This window comes from Ostrea edulis, chromosome 5, assembly GCF_947568905.1.
Source record: "Ostrea edulis chromosome 5, xbOstEdul1.1, whole genome shotgun sequence".
Taxonomy (NCBI): domain Eukaryota; kingdom Metazoa; phylum Mollusca; class Bivalvia; order Ostreida; family Ostreidae; genus Ostrea; species Ostrea edulis.
The window spans coordinates 70,921,804-70,941,677 of NC_079168.1; the positions used below are offsets into that span (position 1 = coordinate 70,921,804).

Sequence of the window (19,874 nt, forward strand, 5' to 3'; positions counted from 1 at the left end):
AACAATTCAAAAACGCATTAAAAAGTCCTTCCTCTATGCAATATTATTTGTGATTTCCCACACTTGCGCAGGCTTTCATCTAGTGGCTTAAGAAAACACCCTACATAAGCTTGCCACAGGCGTATTACATGTGTGTACTGTTTCAGTGTCATGTGTTCCTTGTAATATGACACCATGTCAGCGGATTAACAAGACAGGGGCTTTTTATATGCATGTATATCAAGGTCCTCCTACTGATCAAAAGATGAAATGGTACGATATCATTTTATGGTCTTCATAACGATCTAATATACCAATGCCTGTCAAATGTTAATTGACTTGTTTCATATCAATGTTAGGCCGTTCTTTAGACATTGATTTCGATTACGGATTACTCCATTTACCTAAAAGATATCAGGCTACAATATGAGTGAAAAAATTCTCGACGGGACGTAAAATAATCAAACAATCAATCAACATTGTTGTATAGAATTTTGTGAAGTGTTTGTACATCGATTGATTGATTATGGTTTTACGCCGTTTTGGCAATATTTCAGCCATTTTACGGCGATGGTGTTTGTAGATGATGTCCATTCACTTTCTTCTACTCTCCCAGTGATTGGCTGCGGTGGCTTAATGGTTAAAGACTTTACTTCATGACCATGGGTGTGAAGGTTCGAGCCCAAATTGTGCCTTGACCTCGTTCCACTTAATACATAGGGATATGTAGTGACTGCACGTTCACGAAACATTCAACATTTAGACGTGACTGTTGTGGGTCTTCCGGATAAAACCCGAGGTGCCATATCGCGGCAAGAATTGCCACGATAAAACCGTTTCACTGCTACAGCCCTGGGCGTAATGCATGATAGGTCTAAATTAAGATCCACAAGGGATGTCTCTATAGGGAGAGCACCGATCACCTGTAATTAAGATCCACAAGGGATGTCTCTATAGGGAGAGCCCCGAGCACCTGTAATTAAGATCGACAAGGGGCGTTTATGTAGATATATTGTACCCGTAATATATATGTTAATGAAACGTTTGTCTTGTAATTCTAAAAATTCCACATTGCCACAGTCAATTACTGTACACATCTTATTCACACTCAAGCAGATTAAATTACTGTATTACTGATTAAATAACTATCTTCAACGTGTATTTATCCGGATTATAGCAGCTAAAATAAGGAGTTTTGATTCAGAATAAATCCAAAGACCAGCAGAAATTGAATCGCATTCAAAGATTTAACAATTTATTTACAATTATTTACATAAAGATATATCAATAAAAATTACAAACTTACAGTAGGCCTAATCAAAGTTCACAGAAACAGTGTCTGATGCTGGTTAACAGCCAAGCTGAATTCATACACGAGAATATAAGTTGTCACAAGACGGTCGTTTTCAGTCTAATCCCATCCTCGGATGTGAAAGTACAAAGTGCTTATTACAAAATTTACAGTCTATTTATACTAATACAATCTTTCAGATTGTTTTAGTTTTAGAAAATGACATAGTAACAGATTTAGAGTAAACAGGTATTGCATCATCTTTCTATTGAACTCTGACAATCATCGTTCTAAATATAGAACGTCTACAATCCTGTCTATTTCACAGTGTCAATGAAGTTCATATGCATCACACAACACCACATCATATACATTCAAATCGTTTAAAATCTGTTGATTCTTTAATACAAGGTACAATGATTCACCCCATATTTTCCTTCTCTGGTTTCTACATAGGGGAAATACTAAATTAATTTGTGCACTATTCTATTTAAATTTCAGACACCATTGCAAGAAGGAGAAATTGTGAAAGCTTTGCTTGACAGATCTACGACATTGGACACGATGATCATCACAACAATTCTAAGTGCAAGGAGCACTAATGCCCTCGGGGACTTTGAGGTGGAGTACGTGTATGATCCTGTAGCAGTTGCGCTAGTGGAAGAGTAAGACACATCATTCATTGATCTTTGAGACTTACTGAATCTGAAGGAAAATAATATTAACTTGAGATTTTCTACGAAATGAAATGGTGTATGGTTTCCCAGAAAATTGTGTCAAATATTTTGTCATCTTTTTCTCAAGATTTCGATTTTAAGATTTAAGAAAAAGTTTGTTGAAGAAAAAACACCAACAGATTCGAAACGCCAGAGCTTGTTCTGCGTTTGGTCAGTTTTTAAATCGAAGCAGACTATTGACAAACAAGTTGATGTTGCAGGGGTTTCAACAGCCTCATTTAAAGTCAGCATTTGGAAATTCTATGATCGTTATAACGATCTACTTTGCCAATACAACCTATCATTGGGTTAAATGGAGTCTGGCGTGTTTCATAGATTGTTAGGCCGTTCTTCGCACATTGATTTTGACTACGAATAACTCCGTTGACCTGATCAAGATACATGTATAGGGCTTATGGCGGATGTAACCGATCAACAGGGGATGCTTACTCTTTCTTGGCACCTGATTCCACCTCTGGTTTGTCCAGTGGTCCGTGTTTGCCCAACTCTTAATTTTGTATTCCTTATAGGAATTATGAGATTGATCACTGTTCGTTATCTTCACCATTCATTAACCTACTAGGTGATGTTGGAAACATCTTTGACCTCAGTTTGACTGATGAAATTTGAATATTGTATAAAACATTGAAAAATCTTTGCACCTGTTGGTCAGTATCACAAAATTGCTTTTATCATTTTCAGATTTAGAAAAGATTTGAAACGCATTAGCGCCAAGATTCGTAACAGAAACGAGAAGATGAGCAGAAAGTATGAATATCTTCTACCAGAGGAAGTTCCCAATTCAATCAGCATTTAATCTTAAGAGTAGGACTGTGTTGTACTTGACCTTAAATCATGGTCTTTGTTGATTTGCTTGACGTGTATATTTGTTGAAGTATTACTTATACAATAAACGTTTCAAATGATTTAATCAAAGTAGTAGATATATAACACCAGATAAGGTTATTTTAGTAGAATGATAATGTCTGTGTTTTGTTTGCGATGTACATTTTATGTGAGAGAATCTGATGATTAAGAACTATTGATGATATATGTATATGGTATGTAGTCAATTTATTGCTGTTTAGAAATGAATCCTGAGCATATGGGACTCAAGTCATGGTCTATAGAGTTAGGTACATCAGTTTCCTTGGAGTAACATGCTACTATTCCCATTTGTTGTTATTGGGTTGAAATATTAAACAATTCTGCTTTCTATAAACTTGTTATGATTTCATTGAACCCTTTCAGAGTTTTTTGTCCATATAAAATTTCGACAGCACTGAAGTCTATCTTTCTGAAAATTCAATACACTTCTTCAAAATATATTGATCTAATTTTCCATTGCGTTTACAAATGTTACGTTAAAAAAATCATTTACAATGTAAAAAGAAACGAAAAAGGAATCCAGCGGATTTAACGCAAAAAACCTGCTTGATCAGTATGAATGATTTCATTCCGACTGTATATCTGTAACACTGAATTAGGAGGAATGCACTGTTTGTGTCATTTCTTCCACACCACAAAGCTCAAAATTGTAGATTTATGACTATCATGTTTGGTCTCGATACATCGCGTACTGTACGTGGATATGCATCATATGTTTTCCAGGCACCATCCCATCCTCTCTAACCATGCTATTTTCCTTTGGAAAATAAAAATCTGGACGGTATTTTCATTCATGTATGAACCTTTTGCACACATCGGCATTGAACAATTCGAAAAAGATCGGTTGTAGAATTTTTTTTCTCAAATGAATGTTCATCAGTATTTAAAATAGATCATTTGAATATAGGACATGCTGGTGGATCCAGGATATCTAAAACATGTTTTGATATCAAAACCTTAAGCATTTTGAAAGAAAGTTTTCTGCACTAAATAAGTTTCGAAAACTCTAAGTAGAAATAGGGGAACATGTTTCAGTGTGCGCTCTGAATAGTGTTTCTAAAGGTTTATCAGAATTATGATCGAATTTACTATTTCCAAAATATTCATTGAAGTGTTCTAATCTAACGTTTTAAAACTCTTTTCTATAGTTTTCCAACATCAGGTAGAAAATGCAAATGTAGAATCACACGTTTCAGAAATTTCAGTTATACGATTCCACGATATTCCTCATCACCGTTTTGAATAACATAAACGTTGTCGGAGTCCATCTTGTATTTTATTTTAACATAGACTAATGGTCGTATTCCACGTAATGAATTGCACATTTTGAATGGTCGGATTCTATGTGATGCATTACTGTCGTTTTGAATGACATGGTCGGATTCCATCTCGTTTTTAGCACTGAATTAAGAAATAACTTGTTTTTGTGTATGTTCCAGGATAACCTTCGAGGTCGAGAAATGTTTTGAAATATAAAAGTCGAGACGATAGCCGAGGGTTTTATATTTCAAACAACATTTAGAGATCAATGATGTTATCCTACAGCATACACGAAAACAAGAACTTTATTTCTATTCTACTACGGCTCGGAAATATACAGCCGATCGTTTTCCTATATAGCTACGAATTAGGTCACTGACGTCATGGCAGTTTCCGAAACGGCCTACATTGGTTTTAGCTGACAAAAAAAATGAGATGATAGGGATATTTTTAATCTATTTTGAAAAATATTTCAAGTATTTAGTTTGATCTTAACGAATTATATCAATTGCTTTCAATACAGTTTAAGAAAAACTTGTCTGTGAAAGGTGAAGATAACGAACTGCGACCAATCTCAAAACTCGCACAATAAATACAAAATATAGAGTTGGGCAAACACGGACCCCTAGATATACCAGAGGTGGGGTCATGTGCCCAGGAGGAGTGTATCACTATGTTTACATATGTATCGCTATCGGAATGCAGTTGATTGGTTTATACTGAATTACAATTTATGAATTTTTTTGACAAGATAATTTATATTAATTGATTTTTATGATTATAAATATTGAATCATCGGTCATCTACTTTATTTTTGCATCAACAGAACTCCAAGTGCAAGCGAAATGTGTATCAATTTTCTTATAATCAGTTAATATGTATGAAGGTATATCGTAGAATAATGACCGCGGTTTTCCTTTAATCTTTGCAATAACCGTGTTAGAATGCACAATAATATGTTCAGTTTAGAATGACAGTTGCTTTACTGTCTGAGATTAGAATTAGAAATTGAAAGCTGATGAAACATGTCCGACTGAAAATAAAAATTGTCCAATATGCAAGGTGAAGATAACGAACAGTGATCAATCTCATAACTCCTACAAGCAATACAAAATAGATAGTTGGGCAAACACGGACCACTGGCACACCAGAGGTGGGATCAGGTGCCTAGGAGGAGTAAGCATCCCCTGTTGACCGGTCACACCCGCCGTGAGCCCCATATCCTGATCAGGTAAACGGAGTTATCCGCAGTCAAAATCAGTGTGCCAAGAACGGCTTAACAATCGGTATGAAACAGGTCAGACAGCATTTGACCCAATGATAGGTTGTATTGACGAACTAGATCGTTATAACGACCATAGAATTTGCGAAATGCTGACTTCAATCGAGACTGTTGAAATCCCTGTACCATCAACTTGTTTGTCAGTAGCTTACATCGATTTAAAAACTGACTATACCCAGAACAAGCTCTTGCATATCGAATCAGTTGAGATATATAAACACCATATGCAGGTGATAATGGAATATTGCTACATAAATGTGGGAAGTTGACGATGGAGAAGCTGAAATCATCCCGTTTGTCATACAGTTGAGTTGTTAGTTTGCCGTTAATGTCTACTTTCAATAAAATATCTAAGTATGAAGCAGAAGTGGACGACTCTGTGGTGTCCTTTATTTCGAGCTCACAGGGATATATCAAATCGACATATGAATGAAAGCTATCATTGTTAATAGACAAAACGTCATCGATATATCTAAAAGTCGAATTGAAGGTCACAGCGAGAGATTTTTTCTTCTCACGTAGAAGTTTTTGAATAAATTCTGCTTCATATGAATATAAAAACAGGTCAGCTAACAAAGGAGCACAATTCGTGACCATGGGAATTCCAACAGACTGTTGGAAGATCTGATCACCAAAGACCACGAATATTTCAAACAAACGCTGTGTTATTTCTGGCTTGAGCATTCTCGACGGAACGTAAAACACTCAATCAATCAATGATCATCGAAATGGTTATATCTTACGTTGTATATCTTATTATGAACAATGAAGTTCAATATTCAAATTTAATTGAAAAAAAAAACATAACGAAGCGCAAGCTGGCATCTAAGATATCAAAAACATGGATCGTTGCATATTGTCAATGTACTAGGAATGGTTGTATCCTACACTATACTTTCATAGAATGGTTGTATCCAGCGTTGTATTTAAATTTTCACTAATAATCCTCTTAATTCCAATGTTTTCTTCCTGACGTTTATGGTATACATTTGTAATGATGTTGTCTATTCACTGATGTAATTGAAGTTTAGGTGGACTTTTATTTTCTAAATAACTGAAGGAAACGAACGGCTGAGAGCAATTTACAAAACGTTTTCTAACTGTGAAGTGTTTGAGCAAGTGGTAGGGGATCTGACCGAAAGTTATGTATCATTCAAACCAGAATTTCGTGCGCCACCTGATAGGCTATATCATTTTTAAGAATTGTATGTACATGTATAATGTAAAATATGATTCACTTTCTTTCCATTGTGATATTTACAACTAGATATTTTTGAGTTATGGTAATTATTGATATTTACAACTAGATATTTTTGGGTTATGGTAATTATTTCAGAGCAAATTTTGTTAATTTGCGGACGCATCGCAGTCCGACTTTAAGATATTAATGTTTGCTTTAGCTTGATTAAAAATTGAAACGCAAAATAATATCCAACATAATTAACGACAAATTTAGATGCTAGCGATTCACAGTGAATTTACCTCAAATCCAAATCCGTTCATATTGACCATGAACAGCTCAGAAATGCTGTTTAATTCTTATATTTATATCTAATTACTGAATCACTGTTTGTTTACATTACCTCTATAAGTAATGATATATTCATCGGGAATGTTTGCTTAGTGGAACAGCGTCTTGGAATGAGAACTTGCACGTCAAAATATAGTGCACATTAAATGAACACAATGCATAGTTAATTCAACAAATTTAATGAGTAAGAAATTTCTTAAATCTAAGGAATAAGATTTTAAAATTAGACTTTTTGACATCATAGACAGTTGCTTCTTCAACGAAAATGGGAAAAGGAAATATTCATATCTAGTGATCAGTCATCCAAAACCTTACTTTGCTAAACACCATTCTGATTCCACACACAAGTACTCTGAAGTTGAAATAAAAAATATGCTATAGTTCCGCATTGACAATATTTTCGTGGTCTTTGGTGATCAGGTCTGTTGGAATTCCCATGGGCACGAATTGTGCACCTTTGTTAGCTGACCTGTTTCTACATGTATATTCATATGAAGCAAAATTTTTTGAAAAACCTATACGGGAGAAGAAATATCTTGCTGTGACCTTCAATTCGACATTCAGATATATCGATGACTTTTATTTATTAACAATGATAACTTTCATTCATATGTCGATTTGATATATCTCTGTGAGCTCGAAATAAAAGACACCACAGAGTCGTCCACTTCTCCTTCATACTTAGATATTTTTATTGAAAGTAGATATTAACGGCAAACTGACAACTCAACTGTATGGCAAACGGGATGATTTCAGCTTCTCCATCGTCAACTTCCCATATTTATGTAGCAATATTCCATTATCACCTGCATATGGTGTGTATATCTCTCAACTGATTCGATACGCAAGAGCTTGTTCTGGGTATAGTTAGTTTTTAAATCGAGGCAAGCTACTGACAGTCAAGTTGATGGTGGAGGGGTTTCAACAGTCTCGATTGAAGTCAGCATTTCGCAAATTCTATGGTCGTTATAACGATCTAGTTCGTCAATACAACCTATCATTGGGTCAAATGCTGTCTGACATGTTTTATACCTATTGTTAGGCCGTTCTTGGCACACTGATTTTGACTACGGATAACTCCGTTTGATGTGGGAAATTTGACCAGTCCACAAGAAAATAACGTGAATGTGATGGGACTCTTTTCCAATACTCAAAGACAAAACGCAGTCATGGACATCGTTCATATAAAAGACCAATTATAAATTATGTCACGTTTGATTCACTTTTGCCTTACGTCAACAGACAATTAGGTCCACATCATATTCGTACAAAACTTTACTCTGTTCCATTGAGAGTATTAGATACGTTATTTGAAGAAGCTACAGCTAGTCTATACTTGGATTTTTCAACACCTGAATATAGACTGAACTCTATAATTATGCAACATATCACAGGCTCTTTAAACCATCACGGGTCATGGACGACATTCCTTCCAAATCATGCCGCCAGTTCCTTAAGCTCAAATTTAAAAACAAAGGAATAGATGCCGTCAACATAACATGATTTCAATTGGATACTAAACTCTATATATCTTTGTGTGTGTATATGTGAATGCGTGTTTTAATTGTTTGGTAGATTGGTTGATTGGTTGGTTGGTTGCGGTGTTGATGTATTTAAGGAGGCTCAGTTTGAGTTGATGTAGGCTGAAAATGGAAATCGGCATGTCATTAACAAAGATTCAAAATAAATTTGGGTAGAAGTTGAGAATGGTGCAGAATGTCAGTTTTGTGTATTGCTAAAAAATCACTACTGGTGCCCTAATGTTGTTGGGCAGATATGTGTAAATTTGCACTCGGTTAGTTCAATTACACTGATCTTCATTGTACAAGGTCTGTTTCGCTATTTCAATGAAAATGACCTGCAGTTAGACTATGTAAACAGTGATTTTCCATGGTCATGTGTACTGGAGTGGGCATAGGGGAATGTCACAGATCTACATGTATGTGAGTAATATTGTACACGGTGTCAGGTTTCTATGGAAAGGGTAGCATGCAGTCATCCTTGACGTTGACCGAGCTTTTCTGTGCAGATTGTTTCTTCCAGGAATGCATAGATTGTCGGTTATCTACTGTCTATTTCTCTAATACTTGGTTTAGACAGCTGTTGAAAGGTGGGTGATTTCTTCCCATTTGGTATGTGATGAATTGCGTCGTTTGTGGAGGCTCGCACCTGGATGTGTGACCTTGATCTTTGACCTTGACCCCCTACTTTCAAGGTTAACCCCCAAAGCTTTTTTAGAATGTGACCTTTAACCTTGACCCCCACTTTGAATGTTAACCCCACAACCTTGGGGAGAATGTGACCTTGACATCTGACACTCTTTTCAAGGTCATTGAAGAATATCATGTGACTACTTAGAGTTCAAGTAACAAGCTTCATGACAGAAAACGTCATTTCCAGTCCTTATTTGCCCCCTTACCCCTCCCACCGGGCCTATACAGAAGTTCTAAAACTTTCTTGTATATCTATAGGACACCACCAATTACCTTCCAAAAGATCATTTCAGTAATGCATGAAATGTTAGAGGAATTCTGGAAACGAGATGTTTTGTTTTTAGAAAAAACGTTGTTTTTCGACGCCCATTTGGGCCCAAGAGTGAAAATGAAAATTCCGAAACCTTAGTTCACATGTATAGAACACAACCAATTACCTTCCAAAAGATAATTTGGGTACTGTGTAAAATGTTATAGGAGTTCTGGGAACCAGGATTTTTTTTTCAGAAAAAACGTCGTTTTTCGATTCCCATTTGGACTCCAGGGTGAAAATGGAAGTGCACATCTATAGGACACCACCAATTTTCTTCCAAAAGATAATTTGGGTAATATGTAAAATGGATTAGGAATTCAGGGAAGCAGGTTTTCTTTCTTTTAGAAAAAATGTCGTTTTTCGATTCCCATTTGGGCCCCAGGGTGAAAATGAAAACTCTGAAACCTTAGTGCACATCTACAGGACACCCATAATTACCTTCCCAAAGATAATTTGGATACTGTGTAAAATGTTATAGGAGTTCTGGGAAACAGGATTTTTTTCTCCAGAAAAAACGTCGTTTTTCGATTCCCATTTGGACTCCAGGGTGAAAATGAAAATTCAGAAACCTTAGTGCACATCTATAGGACACCATTAATTATCTTTCAAAAGATCTTTGGGTAATATGTAAAATGGAATAGTAATTCAGGTAAGCAGGTATTTTTTCTTTTTTAAAAAATGTCGGTTTTCGTCTCCCATTTGGGCCACATGGTGAAAATGAAAACTCCGAAAGCTTATTGCACATATATAGGACACCACCATTTATCTTCCAAAAGATCATTTGGGTAACATGTAAAATGGAATAGGCATTCAGGGAAGCAGGCTTTGTTTTCTTTTTAAACAAATGTTGTTTTCGATTCACATTTGGGCCCTAGGGTGAAAACTAAAATTCTGAAACCTTAGTGCACCATCTATAGGACACCCCCAATTACCTTCCAAAAGATAATTTGGGTACTGTGTAAAATGTTATAGTTCTCGGAACCAGGATTTTTTTTTCAGAAAAAATGTCTTTTTTCGATTCCCATTTGGCCCCTAGGGTGAAAACTAAAATTCTGAAACTTTAGTGCACATCTATAGGACACCACCAATTATCTTCCAAAAGATCATTTGAGTAATATGTAAAATGGAATAGGAATTCAGGGATGCAGGTATTTTTCTTTTAGAAAAAATGTCGGTTTTGGACTCCCATTTGGGTCCCAGGGTGAAAATGAAAATTCTAAAACTTTAGCTCACTTCTAAAGTACACCACCAATTATCTTCCAAAATATCATTTGGGTACTGTGCAAGATGTAAGAGGAGTTCAGGGAACCAGGGTCTTTTTTTTAAGAAACAAAATGTTGTTTTTCAACTCCAATTTGGGCCCCAGGGTAAAAATGAAAATTCCAAAAACTTATTCACATCTACAGGACACCACCATTCATCTTTCAAAGATAATTTTGCTATTATATTAAATGTAAGAGGAATTCTGGGAAAGAGATGTATGTATAAAATTGTCTTTTTTGACCCCCATTTCGTCCCAAGGGTGAAAATGAAAATTCTGAAACCTAATTGCACATCTACAGGACACCGCCAATCATCTTCCAAAAGGTCAATTGGTTACTACTTAAGATGAAGGGGGGGGGGGGGTTGAGGATAAAGAAAGTGTGACAGACGGACGGACTGAACAGGGTAACAACAATATACCCGAACTTTCTTTACAATGTGCGGGTATAATGATAATGATATTTAATGATATATGGACTTCGGACTTGCCTGATCATCCCTTGTCCAAATTGTATACTAAGGAAACTCTTTCTTTTTGCCTTTGCTCTGTCTCTTAAATCCAAATGAAATCTCTGAAATGACACCCACACATGTACACAAAGACACACACATCATATAACCGTTCTGTAGTCTGTTTTAAGTGTTGAACGCGTTCTTAAAAGTTATTAGAGTAGAAATCCCCGCCAAACAACTTCCCCACATGTCCCGGTTTCGGATCTTTAAATCAAATGCCACTTTATCAATGCACAATGACTACAATTATGCATGCAAACAAATAAACAGCATAGAAACCAGTTAATTTCCGTTAGATGTTCTCTATGAATTATCCAGCATTTTAACCCTGAACACTTTGCCTTCGTATATGTTTTGCACACGACATGCTGAGTCAAAAGGTCAAATTATACTAGTCGTACAAATTACACGTATAGAAGTTGATTCTCAGTGTCGCCGATAATGTTTCATCTACAGCTTGTGAAGTAGATTTTGAAAGATGTCCGATACCTACTACAGTCACTTTCATGAATGTTTAGACCGATTATGGACAGTCAATCGCCCTCTCATCTTCGCAAGCCAACCGTTTTCGGTCCGCTTCGCTCCTCACAAACCCTTGGCAGATTACGCCACTAAAACCGTGGCCCGCAGTGCCGACACCTAGCGGATGTTTCTGGATTTTAACTTTACAATCTAGCCAATAAGGTGACAGCTTTCATAATACTGTTACTTAGTAAATGTAAACAAGTATGGGGGAGACAACGAAAGAAAAGGTTGAGAAAGTTTTCAAGTAAAATTAACGGTAGATCAGTTACGAGCTATAGAAAGCATACAGCGGAGCCAAGATGTATTCTTAGGTACGAGGACAGGGAGTGGAAAGTCCCTCATCTATGAGAGTTCTCCAGTGGTGTTTGGACAATCGGCTGTATGTGTCATAATTTTCCCGCTACTAAGCATTATAAAGGATCAAAAGAATCGGCTTACAGGATTGGGTTTCCGTGCAACATATGTCGGAATGACCGATTGTTGCAAAGACGATGTATCTAAGGGCTATTACCAATTCGTATTCGGAAGTCCTGAAGCTTTAGTTGGAAATGACGAATGGAGATATCTTTAGGCACCCCGAATTTTCGGCACGACATAGGTTGACAGCCATTGACGAAGCCCACACAGTTTATCAATGGTATATAACCCTACAGATTTCATACTTCCGTAGATGGGTTCTACTCTAAAAAGGACACTTGTTCAAATTAAATATAGGAAAAAAATACATTTTACAACATACATTAAATTTCTGATGATGAAGAAATTAAGTTATTCTGATATTTTTCAGGGGTGAAGGACAGAAAAATGAGGAAGCCTTCAGAAAATATTTTTCAAAGATTGGCGAGTTACGATCCCTTAGTTTGAATGTGCCCATACTTCCACTGACTGCAACAGCTAGTCGATCGAACAGGATAAAAATAATGAAAAGTTTATGCTTCAGAGAAGATTCTGTTTGCATACTTGAGAGTCCTGACAGACCAAACATTAAGATAGATATCGATGACGTTTTGTCTATTAACAATGATAGCTTTCATTCATATGTCGATTTGATATATCCCTGTGAGCTCGAAATAAAGGACACCACAGGGTCGTCCATTTCTGCTTCATACTTAGATATTTTATTGAAAGTAGACATTAACGGCAAACTGACAACTCAACTGTATGACAAACGGGATAATTTCAGCTTCTCCGTCGTCAACTTCCCACATTTATGTAGCAATATTCCATTATCACCTGCATATGGTGTTTATATATCTCAACTGATTCGATATGCAAGAGCTTGTTCTGGGTATAGTCAGTTTTTAAATCGAGGTAAGCTACTGACAAACAAGTTGATGGTACAGGGATTTCAACAGTCTCGATTGAAGTCAGCATTTCGCAAATTCTATGGTCGTTATAACGATCTAGTTCGTCAATGCAATCTCACATTGGGTCAAATGCTGTCTGACGTGTTTCATACCGATTGTTAAGCTGTTCTTGGCACACTGATTTGACTGCGGATAACTCCGTTTACCTGATCAGGATATGGGGCTCACAGTGGGTGTGACCGGTCAACAGGGGATGCTTACTCCTCCTAGGCACCTGATCCCACCTCTGGTGTGTCCAGGGGTCCGTGTTTGCCCAAATATCTATTTTGTATTGCTTGTAGGAGTTATGAGATTGATCACTGTTCGTTATCATCACTTTGTGTATATATATATATATATACCTGACCCTTCCTCAGGACGATAGACAACTTACATACAAAAGAAAATAAATAGAAAAAGAAATTAACACTACAACTAAACTACAAAAGCTGACAACAATCAAAACGACTTTGAGTTGATCCAGCGTAGGACTGATTAGTTCAGATCAGTTTTGACAGACTCTTCTATTGCCACATATTACACTCGATAATTTTAATATCTAGACATTTAGATGTATCGACTTCGTTTTATCTATTGACAGCATATGTCGATTCGATATATCCCATTAAACTCGAAATAAAAGACACCACACATCTTCCACATCTGCTTCATCCTTAGATATACAGTTTTAATATTGAACATAGATGTAAACGGCAAAATAACAACACAAATTTATGACAAACGGGGTGTCTTTCCATATTTATTTAGCAATATTCCACTATCACTTGCATATGGTGTTTATGTCTCTCAACTGATACGACACGACACGCAAGAGATTGCTCTGCGAATGATCAGTTTTTAAATCGAGGCAGGCAACTGACAAATAAGTTATGTTACAGGGGTTTCAACAGTCTCGTTTAAAGTCAGCATTTCTCAAATTTTATCGTCTTTGCAATGATCTAGTTTACCAATGCACCAAGTTAGCCCGTTCTTTACACATTGATTTTTGCTTTGGATTTACGTTTACCTGATAAAGATATAGGACTCACAGTCGGAGTGATCAGTCGACAGGGAAAGCTTACTCTTCCTTGGCACCTAATGCCACCTCATGTCTAGTGGTCTGTGTTTGCCTGACTTTATATGTGTTTTGAGATTGATCAGTGTTCTTTATCATGTGTGTTCCTTGTGACAAGACCTATCTTTAAGTATCAAATTTTTTTACCTTGTGACTTTCACCTTGAAATTTGACCTGCCTTTGAAAATCTTTAATCTAGGCCATACCTTTTTAATGGTTGTGAAAGGGCTTTCATATTTGACATGTATATTCCTTGTGACAAGACCTTTCTTTGGTTACCAACGTCTTTGTTGCTTCACGTGGGTGTCGGTGTTTTACAAACACATCTTCTTAAGAATTTCAAAGACGAAGTTTACCATCTGTCAAAATTTAACATGCAGGTATACATTTAATTTCTGCTGAAGTCGATAGGGATTAGTATAAAAATCTTGATAAAATCCATTGGATCAGAAATGATAGAGTTCAAATTGATTTTGTTCAAACGTCGACTCGCACTATATGGGTGGATGATAACATTGTTTTCTAAATGTGTTATTAGAGTTTTACAATAAGTGATAATAATATTCTTTATTTTGTATAGATGGTTTAAACCGGTCGCGGTAGCTCAGTGATAAAGCGTTCGTTTCGTAACCGGAAAGTCGTGAGCTCGAGCTCCACTAGTGTCATGGCGTCAAACCTAGGACATTATAATAGTTGATTGATTTTGTATTGTTTAACGTCCCGCTCAAGACCGGTGAAGGGCTTCAACTTTAGGCTCATGCTCGTCGCTTACGGCCATTGAGCAGTGTTGGTTCTTTAGCAAGCCACACCTACTGTGACACAAGATATCCGTTTTAAAGGTCATATTTGAAGACTCGTGATATTCACATCTAATGCTGAGTTTTTGGTGATGGAACTGGTTCTTTTCCTGTTTTAATGACTTACGTCTGTCGCGGCCAGGATTCGAACCCTGGCCTTCCGTATGCGAGGCGAATGCTCTACCTCTAGACCACCGCGGTGGTCGGTCTCGGTATTGAAAATTCAGAATCATGGTTTTTTTGGATATGACCTAAAACATGGAGGTCCCATGTCACGGCAGGTGTTTGCACGATAAAGAACCTTCACTACTACAGCTATGAGCGCTAAGTATAGGTCTAAATTTGTGGTACTTCACCTACAGATGGTGACGTCTCTATATATTGCAGTATGGAATTGTGTGTTTATATGTAAAACTTATACGGTACCAATTTTGATGCACCAGATGCGCATTTCGACAAATAATGTCTCTTCAGTGATGCTCAACCCAAATGTTTGAAATCCGAAATAACTATGAAGTTTTAGATCTAAATATAGCCAAAAACACCGTGCCAAACAAGTGGAGACAAATTCGTACAAGGATAAGAGCTATGCATGAGGGAGATAATCCTTAATTTTGAAATGAATTTCTAAATTTTATAACAGCAATTAAATATACATCCGTATTTTCAAGCTAGTAATGACGTACTTAGCTACTGGGCTGTAGAGACCCTCGGGGACTAACAGTCCACCAGCAGAGGCCTCGACCCAGGGGTCATAATGTAAAACTTATACGGTACCAATTTTGATGCACCAGATGCGCATTTCGACAAATAATGTCTCTTCAGTGATGCTCAACCCAAATGTTTGAAATCCGAAATAACTATGAAGTTTTAGATCTAAATATAGCTAAAAACAGCGTGCCAAACAAGTGGAGACAAATTCGTCCAAGGATAAGAGCTATGCATGAGGGAGATAATCCTTAATTTTGAAATGAATATGATGTACATGTACTTTCCCTCTATTTTCCGTTTGATTGGCTGTTGTGGCTTTGTTGTTAGAGTGACTACCTTACAGTAGGCTTAATCAGAGTTCACAAACACAATGTCCGGTGCTGGTTTACCGAAAAGCTAAATTCACATACGAGAATATAAACTGTGACAAGACGGCCGTTAAGTCCAATCCAATACTCAGATGTAAAAGTCCAAAGTGCCTATTACAAAATTTACAGTCTATTTATACTAAAACAATCTTTCAGATTGTTTTAGTTTTAGAAAATGACATAGTAACAGATTTAGAGTAAACAGGTATTGCATCATCTTTCTATTCAACTCTGATAATCATCCTTCTAAATATAGAACGTCTAGAATATTGTCTATGTCACAGGTGTAAATGAAGTTCATATGCATCACACAACAACACATCATATACATTCAAATCGTTTAAAATCTGTTGTTGCTTTAACACAAGGCACAATGATTCACGCCATATTTTCCCTCTCTGGTTTCTACATTGGGGAAACATTAGATTCATTTGTGCATTACTTTGTTTGATTACAGACACCATTACAAGAAGGGGAAATTATGAAAGCTTTGCTTGACAAATCTCCTACACTGGACACGATGATTGTCGCAACAATTCTAAGTGCAAGGAGCACTAATGCCCTCGGGGACTTTGAGGTGGATTACGTGTACGATCCTGCAGCAGTTGCTTTAGTCGAAGACTAAGATACGTAATTCCTAGATCTTCAAGACCTACTGAATCTGAATGAAAAATAATATAACTTTTGCTTTAACTAGGGACTTGCTACGAAACGAAATGTTTTATGTATTCCCAAAACATTGTGTCAAATATTTGCATCTTTATTTAAGAAAATACACCAACTGATTCAATACGCAAGAGCTTGTTCTGCGTATGATCAGTTTTTAATTCGAAGCAGGCTACTGACAAACAAAATGATGGGGTTTGAACAGTCTCGTTTAAAGTCAACATTTCGCAAAGTCTGTGGTCGTTATAACATCCAAGTTTGACAAAACAATATATCATTGAGTAAAATACTGCTGTGTTTCATATGATTTTAGGCCGTTTGTGGCACACTGATTTTGACTACGGATAACTCCGTTTACCTGATAAAGACATATGGCTTACGGTGGGTTTGACAGGTCAACAAGAGATGCTTACTCCTCCTAGGCACCTGATCCCACCTATGCTATATCCAGGTGTCCGTGTTTGCCCAACCCTCTATTTTGAATTCCTTATAGGAATTATGAGATTGATCACTGTTCATTATCTTCACCTTTCATTAACCTACTAGGTGATGTTGGAAGAATCTTTGACCTCAATTTGACTGATGAAATTTGGATATTGTATAAAACATTGAAAAATCTTTGCACCTGTTGGTCAGTATAACAAAATTACTTTTATCATTTTCAGATTTAGAAAAGATTTGAAACGCATTAGCGCCAAGATTCGTAACAGAAATGAGAAGATGAGCAGAAAGTATGAATATCTTCTGCCAGAGGAAGTTCCCAATTCAATCAGCATTTAATCTTAAGAGTAGGACTGTGTTGTACTTGACCTTAAATCATGGTCTTTGTTGATTTGCTTGACGTGTATATTTGTTGAAGTATTACTTATACAATAAACGTTTCAAATGATTTAATCAAAGTAGTAGATATATAACACCAGATAAGGTTATTTTAGTAGAATGATAATGTCTGTGTTTTGTTTGCGATGTACATTTTATGTGAGAGAATCTGATGATTAAGAACTATTGATGATATATGTATATGGTATGTAGTCAATTTATTGCTGTTTAGAAATGAATCCTGAGTATATTAGACTCAAATCCTAGTCTACAGAGTTAGGTAGTCATGGTTTATAGAGTTAGGTACATCAGTTTCCCTAGAATAACATGCTACGATTTCCATTTCTTGTTATTGGGTTGAAATATTAAACAATTCTGCTTTCTATAAACTTGTTATGATTTCATTGAACCCTTTCAGAGTTTTTTGTCCATATAAAATTTCGACAGCACTGAAATCTATCTTTCTGAAAATTTAATACACTTCTTCAAAATATATTGATCTAATGTTCCATTGCGTTTACAAATGTTACGTTGAAAAAAAAATCATTTACAATGTAAAAAGAAACGAAAAAGAAATCCAGTGGGTTTAAGGCAAAAAGTATGCTTGGTCAGTATGAATGATTTCATTCCAACTGTATATCTGTAATACTAAATTAGGAGGCAGGCACCGTTTGTGTCCTATTTTTATGATATCATGGTTGGTCTCGATACATCGCGTACGTGGATATGCATCATATGTTTCCCAGGCGCCATCCCTTCCTCTCTAATCATACTGTTTTTCTTTGCAAACTAAAAATCTGGACGGTATTTTCATTCATGTATGAACGTTTTGCACGCATCGCATTGAACTATTCGAAAAAGATCGATTGTAGGAAAATTTGTTAAATGAATGTTCATTAGTATTTAAAATAGATCATTTGAATATAGGACATGCTGGTTGATCCAGGATATCTAAAGCATGTTTACAGATATTTCTTTATCAAAGCCTTAAACGTTTTAAAAGAAAGTTTTCTGCACTTAATAAGTTTCGAAAACTCTGAGTAGAAAGAGGGGAACATGTTTCAGAGTGCGCTCTGAATAGTGTTTCTAAAGCTTTATCAGAATGTACTCTTTCTAATCTTACATATGTGAATATGTTCTCTGTAGGTATCCAACATCAACTAGAAAATACACATGTAAAATGAAAATTCACACGTTTCAGAATTTCCAGTTATACGATCCCACAATATTCCTCATCATCGTTTTGAATAACATAAACGTTGTCGGAGTCCATCTTGTATTTTATTTTAACATAGACTAATTGTCGGATTCCACGTGATGAATTGCTCATTTTGAGTGGTCGGATTCTATGTGATGCATTACTGTCGTTTTGAATGACATGGTCGGATTCCATCTCGTTTTTAGCACTGAAATAAGAAATAATGGTCTTGTTTTTGTGTATGTTGCAGGATAACCTTCGAGGTTGAGAAATGTTTTGAAATATAAAAGTCGAGGCGTTAGCCGAGGGTTTTATATTTCAAACAACGTTTAGAGACCAAGGATGTTATCCTGCAGCATACACGAAAACAAGAACTTTATTTCTATTCTACTACGGCTCGGAAATATACATGCGATCGTTTTCCTATTTAGCTACGAATTAGGTCACTGTCACGTCATGGCAGTTTCCGAAACGGCCTACATAGCCTTTTAGCTGACGAAAAGGGTGAGATAATAGGGATATTCTAAATCTATTTTGAAAAAATATTTCAAGTATTTAGTTTGATGTTAATGAATTATATCAATTGCTGTCAATACAGTTTTAAGAAAAGCTTGTCTGTGAAAGGTAAAGATAATGAACTACGACCAATCTCACAACTCCCACAATAAATACAAAATATAGAGACAAACACGGACCCCTGGATATACCAGAGGTAGGGACATGTGCCCAGAATGTGTGCATCACCATGTTTACATATGCATCGCTATCGGAATGCAATTGATTGGTTTATACTGAATGACAAATGTTCTTCAGCCATTTATGGATTTATTTTGCAAGATAATTTATATTGATTGATTTTTATGATTATAAATATTGAATCATCAGTCATCTACACTGTACTTTATTTTTGCATTAGCACAATTCGAAGTGCAAGGGAGATGTGTATCAATTTTCTCATAATCAGTTAATGCGTATGAAGGTATATCGTAGAATAATGACAGCGGCTTTCCTTTGATCTTTGCAATAACCGTGGTAGAATGCACAATAATATGTTCAGTTTAGAATGACAGTTGCATTAGTGTCTGAGATTAGAATTAAAAATTGAAAGCTGATGAAACAT

At 36.2% G+C, this 19,874-nt stretch overlaps 1 protein-coding gene across 3 annotated transcripts in view; it reads left to right on the forward strand.

The window, feature by feature from the left end:
• Positions 1-17,834, forward strand: part of LOC125652902 (allene oxide synthase-lipoxygenase protein-like) — a 58,418-nt gene extending 40,584 nt beyond the window's left edge. For 2 of the 3 annotated variants that reach the window (XM_056165392.1, XM_056165393.1), the window contains exons 15-16: positions 1,772-1,935; positions 2,689-3,208. In XM_056165392.1, coding sequence (XP_056021367.1) covers positions 1,772-1,935; positions 2,689-2,803 — 279 coding nt within the window. In that variant the 3' untranslated portion in view covers positions 2,804-3,208. Of the gene's footprint in view, positions 1-1,771; positions 1,936-2,688; positions 3,209-17,402 lie in introns of those variants that run through there. The other variant, XM_056165394.1, reaches the window with a different exon arrangement.
• The last annotated feature ends 2,040 nt before the right edge of the window (positions 17,835-19,874 follow it).